Source organism: Neoarius graeffei, chromosome 11 (genome assembly GCF_027579695.1).
Source record: "Neoarius graeffei isolate fNeoGra1 chromosome 11, fNeoGra1.pri, whole genome shotgun sequence".
Taxonomy (NCBI): Eukaryota; Metazoa; Chordata; class Actinopteri; order Siluriformes; family Ariidae; genus Neoarius; species Neoarius graeffei.
The window spans coordinates 42,371,399-42,383,115 of record NC_083579.1 but is presented as its reverse complement, the minus strand read 5'-3'; the positions used below and the strand labels follow the sequence as shown (position 1 = coordinate 42,383,115).

Genomic DNA, 11,717 nt, shown 5'->3' with positions numbered 1-11,717 from the left:
CAAGAAAACAAAAGACAGCAAACAAAGAAACAAGAAAGAAAACAAGAAGGAAAGCAAACAAAGAAACAAGAAAACAAAAGACAGCAAACAAAGAAACAAGAAAGAAAACAAGAAGGAAAGCAAACAATTAAAGAAACAAGAAAGAAAGCAAACAAACAGCAATCAAGCAAACAAGAAAGCAAACAATTAAAGAAACAAAAAATCAAAGAAACAAGAAAACAAAAGAAACAAGAAAGAAAGCAAACAATTAAAGAAACAAGAAAGAAAATGAGAGAAAGCAAATAAATAAAGAAAACAAGAAGGAAAGCAAACAAAGAAACAAGAAAGAAAACAAAGAAAGAAAGCAAGAAAGAGCAAACAAAAACAAGAAAGAAAGCAAACAAACAAGAAAAAGAAACAAACAAGAAAGCAAACAATTAAAGAAACAAGAAAACTATATAAAAAAAACAAGAACGCAAACAAGCATAGACAGACAGACAGATTGATTGATTGACAAACGTCACTCTCAGACATAAAGGTACCAAGCTGTACTTTCCTTGCCGCTGGCACGGTACCATCAGGAGTACACTTTGTGTGTCTTTATCCTGGAAATAATGTTGTGAATACAGTGTAAAAGACCCCTGGTGTGCCTTTAAAGCTTTACTCTAAAAGCTAACTAAAATTCCACTACATGCAAGAGATCCACACTAAAGGTACAGACGATGTGCCCTTAATGGTGCCATGCCAGGAAGGAAAAAGTACTCTTTCTATTTCTGAGAGTGTACAGTGCAGAAGCAGATGTTTGCAGGAATATATTTAGTGATGATAAATAAAACGTAGCCTATTAATCAGTCTTTTCCTGCAGTTATTCATCTGTCATCTTCTGGCCAACAGATTATAAAGATATAAAGTAAAATAGCCCAAGTAAACACTTGCTGATTTTCAGACTGATGATGTGCACGCAAACATATATTATATATAACATACGGGATTAACTGTCCAGGATTTGGTGACCAGGCTGGAAGGGTTGTGTTTGCGTTGAGAGTGAAGTACTCTTCCCCTTCCACATGTCCCAGAGCTAGAAGACGCCTCTAAAAGAAATCCAGCCTGAGACCCCAGAGGTTTTTTTTCTACCAAGTCAAGTTCTTGTGATCCTAATTTATCAGACAGCTCAGAGGCAAACTGCGTACAAATCCCTTCTAATGGGAATGAAACCATCCGCATCGTTACAACATGTACATGCCTTTAATAAAGCAGGAGCTGAAGGGACGCCCGAGTGCGCTCCATTACACTCGGGCGGATGGAGTTAAATCACCTCGGAGATCTGCAGCTACACGGTCAACATGGCCAGTGCCAATCAGAGCCCAGACTCGGATCCTCAGCCAGCTCCAGCCTCTGACCCGCCATGTAGCAGTGTGCGCGTGTAAAAATCACGCAGTTACACATTTTATGTGGGCTCGACCCCTGCTTTTTTACATGCATTCATTCATCACTATTTGTTTTATTTGCTTTCAGTTTGTGCATTTCATCGTGCAGCATTTTTCAGACTCTTTTTAACGTGCTTTACAAACAAAGGAGCCCTAAACTTTCAGTCCTTACACATCCGTTACGTATGAACTGACTAGTTAGTGCAAGATGTCATTCACTCTCTGTTGGATGGTCAGTGTTGCCATAAAAGTAACGAATGCATGCTACTTTCAAGGAGTCACCCAGATGATGCCATTAGACCAATTTGCATAATTATTATATCATCATGATCATCTCATTCATTCATCTCATTATCTCTAGCCACTTTATCCTGTTCTACAGGGTCGCAGGCAAGCTGGAGCCTATCCCAGCTGACTACGGGCGAAAGGCGGGGTACACCCTGGACAAGTTGCCAGGTCATCACAGGGCAGACACATAGACACAGACAACCATTCACACTCACACTCACACCTACGGTCAATTTAGAGTCACCAGTTAACCTAACCTGCATGTCTTTGGACTGTGGGGGAAACCGGAGCACCCGGAGGAAACCCACGCGGACACGGGGAGAACATGCAAACTCCACACAGAAAGGCCCTCGCCGGCCACGGGGCTCGAACCCGGACCTTCTTGCTGTGAGGCGACAGCGCTAACCACTACACCACCGTGCCGCCCATCATGATAATTTGCATATCAAAACATGTCACATGAAGAAGGAGGATTACTTAAGAGGATACACTTAAAAAACAAAACAGAACAATAGTTGTTTATCAGATTAGAAAATACAGAAGGAAAACGTATATAAGACAGGATGTTGCGATCGAGGCTGAAGCAGATTATTTCTGATAACAGCACGTTCCTGAGTAATTTATTCCATGGTGCAGTGGTTAGCACTGTCGCCTCATAGCAAGAAGGTTCAGGATTCGAACCTGCCAGTTGACCGGAGCCTTTCTGTGCGGATGTGGAATTTGTATGTTCTCCTTGTTGGTTTCCTCCAACAGTCCAAAGACATGCAGATTACGTTAACTAGCTACTCTAAATTGCCCCTAGGTGTGAACATGAGTGCAAATGGGTGTCTGTCTCTCTGCGTTAGCCCAACAATAGATTGGCGACCTGTCCAGGGTGGACCCCGCCTCTCACCTGAAGTCAGCTGGGATTGACTCCGGGTCACTTGTGACCTGCAATCGATAAGCGGTATAGAAAATGAATGATGTCATGCTTCTTAACAAGTACATTTAATACAGCGGAACATCAGCGAGAGTGGATTGTTCCATCACCAGGCTCTCTTATTCTTGGAGTTAATTAAAAAACTAATTTAATTAAAACAAAACACGTGTTTCAGAGACACCAGGAAAACACCATACCTTCCATCCTGAAGACTCTTATAGCAGAAAACTTACTGACCTACAAAGTGCTGACTCTTCCCATAAATCTTGAATAAGCATCTCCTAAGAGAATACTTTAGCATATCAATGATTATACATTATTCTTTTGTTAAACAGCACATTTTTAATATCACTTATTATTACCTTAAAGCTAGATGGCCTTTCGAGTTCATAAAATCAGTGAAATTTCATTTCCTCTAAAATTGTCATTGTGATATGTTATTTACCAGCCGGGAGGTCTGTATGGTGAAATACCGTGACCGAGGTCTTGAAAGTACTGAGCGAGGCCCTCTGGGCCGAGGTCACGGTATTTCACCATACAGACCGACCTTAAGCTGGTAAATAATATATTTACTTTTTTCTTTACCAAATTCTAACAGAAAACGAGAGCGCCCGAAAGGGAAAACCGAGCTGAGCCGCCATTTTGAGTCCTCATTCACGGCTGTAATGCAAATTGCTTCCTCCTCGGTATACAAGTGCACTTCCATGGCAGGAAAAAAAAAACATTTTGCCGCCTATGTAGTCTCCTATTTATGCAAAATTGAGTCATTCAGGATTCAGCCATGTTTTTTGCTCGGCGTTAGCAACAGTTAGAGGTTTTTAGCTTTCTCCTGAAATGTTTTCTTTTCTTTCGTCTTCCTCAGGGTAGTGAAACTCGCTTTCTCTGCGAAGACTGTCGTTATCGCTGTCCATGCTGTAAAATTAATGCTATTCTCCTGAGAAATGCTGGCAAAAATTTATAAGATTTTTGATAAAAATCTTATAAATAAATCTTATAAAAAAGATGAATATTGACAAAAATTGTTACTATGTTGTTTGTTGTGAACGAGCGAGTCGCCAGAGGTCCGTAACCGGGGTCCGTACCATAGGATACGGACCCGCTCGCCAGTCAATCAGAGCACAGGATTTGATGGAAACTGGACCACGATAAAATGTTTATTTTTGTAATATCAAAAAAAAAAACAAAAAAACAGGCCATTCTGTGGCTGAGAAGTTATTTAATTTGAGCGGATTCCCGAGCAAATAACGTGCATGAAATCACTTGCTTTGCACAGTCAAACAGACAGAGGAAGTCCCTGTGCGCATGCACACGCTTACCTTAAGTCATCGTCATTTTTTTTCCATCTTCTTCTTTTGGGTTTTACAGCAGTGGACATCCACAGTGTTGCATTACTGCCATCTACAGGTTTACCGTGACCATGCACTGAGTTACATCATTCTGTCGCTAAACAAACAGCTGATCACACTGAGGTGCTCGCTGACCGCTGATATTTATTAGTTTGGTCCTGCGTCTCCTTTTTTTCTCACTTTCCGTTACCGTAGTCGGTCTTTCACGTTTCATTCGCACACTCGCGTACTACATTTTTCTCTCCTGTCTCAAATTTGTATCCCACAATGCCTTGTGCGAACAGGGAAAGCCCACCACGTGATGCATGATGTAGTATCTCGAATTGGGTCATGGTGAAGCAGGAAAAAACAATGGAGAATTTAGGGCCACGTGGCCTGAAATTCATTAATTGTTCTACTTTTAAAAACCTAATAAAATTGGAAAGTCTGTGATTCAAATTCAGTAGCTTTCGGTCCACTAAACAAAAATAATTGGGTGTCAGGGAAAATTATGACCTACACCTGAAAAATCTGAAAGGCAGTCTAGCTTTAAGGTTATGTAGATCATCTGCCACCCTGTAAATGAGTTACTGCTATAGAAATGATGTATTAGAATGAACACGTGAATATAAACCTGTATTCTGAATTACAGCTGGCTGCTGTTATAGATAATTAATCAACACCTGCTAATGGATTCATAGTCATTTGTACAGCAGGTCTCGTCCCTCAGCATAGTTTAATATTAGTGTCCTTTATCTTCACTAAACTTGGAGAAAAAAAGAATACTGAAGTAACAAATTTGCGTACATGAAATGATTCGGGACCAGAAGAGTAGTGATGTTCTGCCCGTTCTATGTACGCTTATTTTGAATTCCTTTCCCAAGTCTTCAGAGTGTTTTGAGCTTGGGTCGGTTTATAATTCTCTCATGTCCTTTGTGACTACCCTTTATACTAAATATCCATTACATTGTTTTCAATTCTCACTTAGAGCTCACCTAAAACATAGAGCGCCATACTGTGGTGTACAAAGGAACTTCACATGACTGCAACATGGGTTTTATAACTCAATTTTATACTCAAAACCTTCCATACCATAATAATTATACATAACAGATTAACATTTTTTGACAAATTTGTAATACTGTTCCATTCATACGAAACCACCTTGGCATACAACGGTATTTTTCACCACACCCATCATCATCACTCTAAGACTTTAACCATTACTTTTGGAATAAACTGTAAATAAATAAAACGTAAACAAGACGGTCATCTCAAATCCTTCCATACAGGTCACACAGACGTACAGTCACATAAAATACAGACAGCAACTCTCAGGTGAATCCTTTCACTTCCTATATTCAAATCTTTCACTTGCTTCACTTACAAGAAAAACTTATCGTTTCTTTAACAAAGTGCAGTTAAGCCACTGAGCTCGATATAAAATCTGGAGAGCTCGTAGCTTGTTCCCCACTGTAGACACGAGTGAAGCCATCTGGCCGCCATCTTACCACTCGCATCGTGTGTATTTGGTTTGCGTGTTAAAGCGTTGTATCTGATCAAATTTGCCCCAAGAAAAGTATCTCCTGACTTTTTTCCTCCTTTCATAACCTTATTTTCTCCACTTTATCCCCATTCCTTACACATCTTTATAGCGCTCCCCTTCACTGTTATTCTCCCCCCCACACCTTTTCCAGTTCAGTCTCTGATCATTTTTTTAATGGCTCTTCTACTACTATAATTATTTCAACAGGGATTACTTCAGGTTCCTCTTTCATACATTTCTTCCTTTCTATACATTTATTATTATTATTATTATTATTACTACAACAACAACAACACAAAGGTTGTACAATACTTCCTTTCTATTTAGGACAGCTGTTGAAACAGGATTATGCTCTCATGCTATTTGCAATTTTCACGTCATTCTCACAGTCATGTCTTAACAGTATTTGTTGATCATATTGGTCGCAAGCTGGATGAATATTGTGACAGTGAATTATGTGACCAGTAAAGGAAGGAAGGAAGGAAGGAAGGAAGGAAGGAAGGAAGAAATGATACGAAAAAAAAGATGCACTGTATAAGAGAAAAAATGAAATCTCCATAAAAATAATTATAGGAGTAAGAGTCAATCAAAAAAAAAAAAAAGCTCAGTGACTGAACCGGAAAAGGGAAAAACAACAAAACAAAAACCAAAAAAAAAGTGAAGGGAAATGCTATAAAGATATGTAAGGAATGTGGGTAAAGGTGAGAAAATCAAAGGAGGTAATAAAAGGAGGAAAAAAAAAAAGTCAGGAGATACTTTTCTTGGGTCAAATTTGATCGGATACAATGCTTTAACACAAACCAAATACACGCAATGCGAGTGGTAAGATGACGGCCAGATGGCTTCACTTTGACGAGCCTATGAGCTCTCCAGATTTTATATAGAGCTCAGTGGGTTAAACCTTCAGCCAATACACCATCCAGCATTAATTTAGCTTCTGCCAAATTAATAAAAACATCCCAAACCATTGCTTCATCATTGATCAACATTGGGACCAGAAAACCCTCAAACAGCAGAGTTCAAAAGATGATTAAAGTAAATAAAATATATATATATATATATATATATATATATATATATATATATATATATATATATATAAAAACATGAAAGAAATGGGCTTTAGACTGCAGTACAAAAAGAAAGCCATGAAGCACAAGGTTGCATCTGAATGTTCACCGTTTATCACATTTTTTCTGGCTCATAACTCACATCATGGCTGGACTGAATGAATATACAGTACACATCACAACCACATGAAACCAAGAACAGCTCAAAAGCAATGGCACAAAATAAATTAAGACCCCTGAAGAAGAAATTAAGAAACTGCAGAGCAACACACTGACGACTCATTTCAGTTGTAGTTCTTTTATAGATCTATCGGCTTCATAGTGGAGAGAAGTACACTGCGCCCAAGGGGGTTCTTGGGTGAAGCTCGGTACTCTTTCTCAGCTGCTAGAAGCGGGACAGGCTCGGACACTTCCGATATGGCACATTTGGGGGCTGATGATGATCCTTTTGCCTTGGGCATCACCATATTGGTTACATCTCCCAAAGCACAATGCCGACTGCTGTCTGGATTTTGGGGAGACGCTGGTAGCTTTGGTTTTGAAGAGACTTCATTATCACTAGGAGGCAGGCAGACGACCTCACTGGGTTGAGGTTGCTGTTGAACTCCACTGAACTGACCAATATCTAAACTAACTGCTTTAATCATGGAAGAACCTTGACCTGCAGCACACCACCCAGACCTGGTGCCTTTCCTCTGGTTCAGTGTGTTAAACCTCCGGATTGACTGCCGTACGGGTGTTCGCTGGAACTTCAAAGGAGATCGGGCTTTGCCTTTGGGCGAACTGAGTGCCAGCATGTTGAAACGCTGGACATGGTCAGCCACTCTCATTTGGCTAAGTGCGGCTCCATACTGACTTGAAGGCTTGGAAGTCTTTTCCAACAACAATGGCTCTTTTAACTTTTCAGACTGCGAGGTATTGTGTTCCTTGGTTTGCAGTCTTCCTGAAAATGGCGTAGACTGAACTGTGATCGAGTTGTGGAGCCTGAAGGCCACAGGGCTTTGGATGTCTAGAGCATCAATCAGCTGGCTGCAGTCTGCAGAAGATCCTGAGGTGTCTCTAAACAGGAAACTGCTCTCACTGTTAGCATTCACAGAGGCCTTGTGAGCATCTTTGAGTAAACCTGAACTCTCTGCAGCTTCAAACAGAGTACTGTCTATATGCAGAGGCGTCAAGGAAACAAGATCCATTTGTCCAAAAGTGACATTACGATCATCATTCTCTAAAACTTTCCGTGGCGTTGTAGCGTTTTTCTTTAGTTCACCTGAATTTTGGAAAAACGAAGAGATATAGGAAGAAGCAGGGATATCTTTTGCACATGAAAATTCCTCTGCTTTTTCTTTGGGTTCCTCTCGGTCAGTAGTACGACTCATACTGTCAGATTCAACGGAAGCTCCACTGATCTTCAGAAGATTAGGTGCTGCCTGAGAGCTGTCCTCTTGGAAAGACTCGGAACTAGCTAAGCTCTCAGCACTAGTAGCACAGCAGAGGCTCTTCGGAATGGTGCCGAGCACAGCCGGCTTGCTGATGACTATCGTGGGTTCTGAGCGGCAGCTGAGGTACGCTTTCATTGGAGTATCAGAGGGAGAGTGTTCCATGATTCCGTCTAGCGTCTCCCTACTCCAGGACGTCCCGGGCCCTTCCGCCTCATGAGGGGTCAGCAGGTTGTCTTCAGATTTACTGATGTATTTGGTTCCTGTGAAGCAGATTTGGCAACGTCACTGGATTTCTTTCTTTCATTTGACAGCCCAATACTAAAACTCATAACTGTGCAAACCAGACTGACATCACTCGAGGCGAAAGTAACGCAGCTCTAATGCTGCGAAAATGGACCAAAAAAAAAAAAGCTCTAAAATGGGAAAGAGCTCTTGTGCAACTGACTGTACAAATAGATAGGAAATCAGAGCTCTCTTTTTACAGACTGCTGAAATCTAAAGAAAAGAAAAATGGAGGAGTTTAAGCTGACTACAACTTTCACAAATGTTCATGAATGTTAATTAAGAATAAATAGCCTCAATAAGGCTGTAGCTCATACCGGCAGAGGCGTCCATAAAATCGTAAATGACAGGTGGTGCCACCATCTTGACAACTTTTATGCACACCCACCTGGGGAACACTGTGTGCGAGTTCGATCGAAATCTGATCAATACTGTAGGAGTAGCAATTTTTGTAAATTGTGGACAGACGACGACAATGACACGTGATCGCAGAAGCTCATCCGGTGCTAAAAATCCTATTTGTTAACTTTAATTTTTAATAAAAGGAATACTTTGGTTACGAGGCTATTATAGTTTACATTTATATCCAACCTTTACAAAAACATTTATAAGTAATTACGAAAATAAAACAAAAGGGTATTTGTTTTTAATCGAACAAAAGGAATATTTAAGTTGATAAAGAATAGGAAAATGCTGCTTTTTTTAAAATAAAATTTTTCATAAAAATATCGGGGGGGGGATCGAACCATGAACCCAATTGTCCTGAATCAAATATCATGAATTGGGCAAATTGTTACATGTCTACCGAGTTATAATTACCTCGCTCAGGACGGAGTCCACCAGGGGGCGAGGTATTGTTTTCGGTGGGATTTTATTGCATTTTGTTAATGATATTCTGGGAAAACGGCTGGACCAATCTTCATGAAACTTTCAGGATAGATGGGCATTGGTCTCAAATAGAACCTCTAACATTTTGAGGGTCATCCAGTCAAGATCACCAAAAAGGTCAAAATTGTTTTTTTTGTAATATCTTCCTTCATATTCATTCAGATGTGTTCTGACTGGCTGAGAGCAGTACGGTGTGCAAATGAGAATCAGAACCATGTTTATTGGCCAATTAGGTTCTCACACAAGGTCAAAATCAAGGTCAAAATCGTTTTTTCGCTACATCTTCCTTCATATTCATCATAAGTGCTACTGGGTGAGGTTTGTTCTGCCTGGCAATGCTTGCGATAAGTTTTTAATTCAATCTGATTTCTGCTTTAGAATCAAGCTAAAATGAATCACAATCAAGGAGGAGTGATTAGATTTCACATAACTCCCCGGGATTAAAATTTCTACCCCATTTTGGCCTTAAAACACGAATGAGAACGCCACTTCAATAACCGTCTACATTTGTTTACATACCATTAATTTCAGTAAAAAGCAAGAACTGCCAGACTGTATCAACTGTATTGATGTATTGTACCATCCTTTCCTCTACTGAAACTCAAGCATGGAGTTCATTTCATTTTTTACTCACCTTTTATGCCATTTTTGAAGATACCAAAAAGATTATTATTAGGTGCAGGAAACTAACCCAAGCACCTCCACCCTCAGCTTCACTGAAAAGCTCCCCCCAACAGTTACTACCTTCCTCAGATCTTGGAAAACTAACCTGCTGAATGCTCTGCTTTTATTAGTTCACACTCAAACCAGCTTTCGTTCTGATGTCACAACACTTATGAATCAGATGTAGTTTCACTTGTGTGTTAATCTATGCACTCAATGCTTGTTTCTAAACAACTTTGATGAATATTTAAACAATACTTGCTTTTTTTCATGGTCTATTAGATATATTCCATTCAGCTAGCATGATATTGAACGAGTCGAAGACGAGTTCAATATCAAGCCAGCTGAATGGAATATATCCGATATACCACAAAAAAGAGGCCATTATTATTCGTATTATTATTCATACACGTTCCTTTCAGGTGTTCGACATGTCTCTCAAAATCTTCCGTATTTAACAAAACGAACCTAGCAGCCATGTTTGTTTACAAATTGTCAGTCGTTCTCTAGCGCCGAAGTTCTACATCTCCGACGTGTGACGTCATGTTGTCGACAACCATGCAAGATCATATCTCCTTCTTACAGCTGTGATCTTCTGACCCCTTATACTCCATCCCACGCTATAATCTCCCTGCTGTTCCTCACACCCTGAGCGGCAGGTCCTTCAGTACCATGGCCCCAAGCTCTGGAATTCCCTTCCTCAACCCCTCCATGAGTGCTCTTCTCTTCCTTTCTTCAAATCTCATCTCAAAACCTCTGTTTCATGAACATTTCTCCATCAGTGCATAAACTCACCACTCTTTAGCATCTCCCTTCCCACCCCGTGTTGTTTTCTTTGATCTATGTATAGCAACCTTGAGTTTGAGAAAGGTGCTATATAAAATGTACAGTGCTGAGCATAAATGAGTGCACCCCCTTTGAAAAGTAACATTTTAAACAATATCTCAGTGAACACAATTACCAAAATGTTGACAAGACAACGTTTAATATAACATCTGTTTAACTTATAAACAGGAAAGTAAGGTTAATAATACAACTTAGATTACACATTTTTCAGTTTTACTCAAATTAGGGTGGTGCAAAAATGAGTACACCCCACAACAAAAACTACTACATCTTTGTATGGCCTCCATGATTTTTAATGACAGCACCAAGTCTTCTAGGCATGGAATGAACAAGTTGGCGACATTTTGCAACATCAATCTTTTTCCATTCTTCAACAATGACCTCTTTTAGTGACTGGATGCTGGATGGAGAGTGATGCTCAACTTGTCTCTTCAGAATTCCCCATAGGTGTTCGATTGGGTTCAGATCAGGAGACATACTTGGCCACTGAATCACTTTCACCCTGTTCTTCTTCAGAAATCCAACAGTGGCCTTAGATGTGTGTTTAGGATCATTGTCATGTTGGAAAAGTGCACGACGACCAAGGGTACGGAGTGATGGTAGCATCTTCTCTTTCAGTATAGAGCAATACATCTGTGAATTCATGGTGCCATCAATGAAATGCAGCTCCCCAACACCAGCAGCACTCATGCAGCCCCACATAAGGACACTGCCACCACCATGTTTCACTGTAGGCACCATGCAGTTTTCTTTGTATTCCTCACCTTTGCGACACCATACAGTTTTGAAGCCATCAGTTCCAAAAACATTTATCTTGGTCTCATCACTCCAGAGTATAGAGTCCCAGTAGTCTTCATCTTTGTCAGCATGGGCCCTGGCAAACTCTAGGCGGGCTTTTTTGTGCCTGGGCTTTAGGAGAGGCTTCTTTCGTGGACGGCATCCATGCATGCCATTCCTCTGCAGTGTACGCCGTATTGTGTCACGGGAAATAGTCACCCCAGTTTGGCTTTCTACTTCTTTAGATAACTGCAGTGAACTTGCATGCCGA

The 11,717-nt window shown here is 40.4% G+C and overlaps 1 protein-coding gene across 3 annotated transcripts in view; it reads right to left on the bottom strand.

Annotated features, from left to right (window-relative positions):
* Positions 1 to 5,481: 5,481 nt before the first annotated feature.
* arhgap11a (Rho GTPase activating protein 11A) overlaps positions 5,482 to 11,717 on the bottom strand; it is a 32,127-nt gene continuing 25,891 nt past the window's right edge. For all 3 annotated transcript variants that reach the window (XM_060933946.1, XM_060933948.1, XM_060933949.1), the window contains one exon: positions 5,482 to 8,250. In XM_060933946.1, the coding sequence (XP_060789929.1) occupies positions 6,854 to 8,250 (1,397 nt within the window). In that variant the 3' untranslated portion in view covers positions 5,482 to 6,853. The remainder of the gene's footprint in view (positions 8,251 to 11,717) is intronic.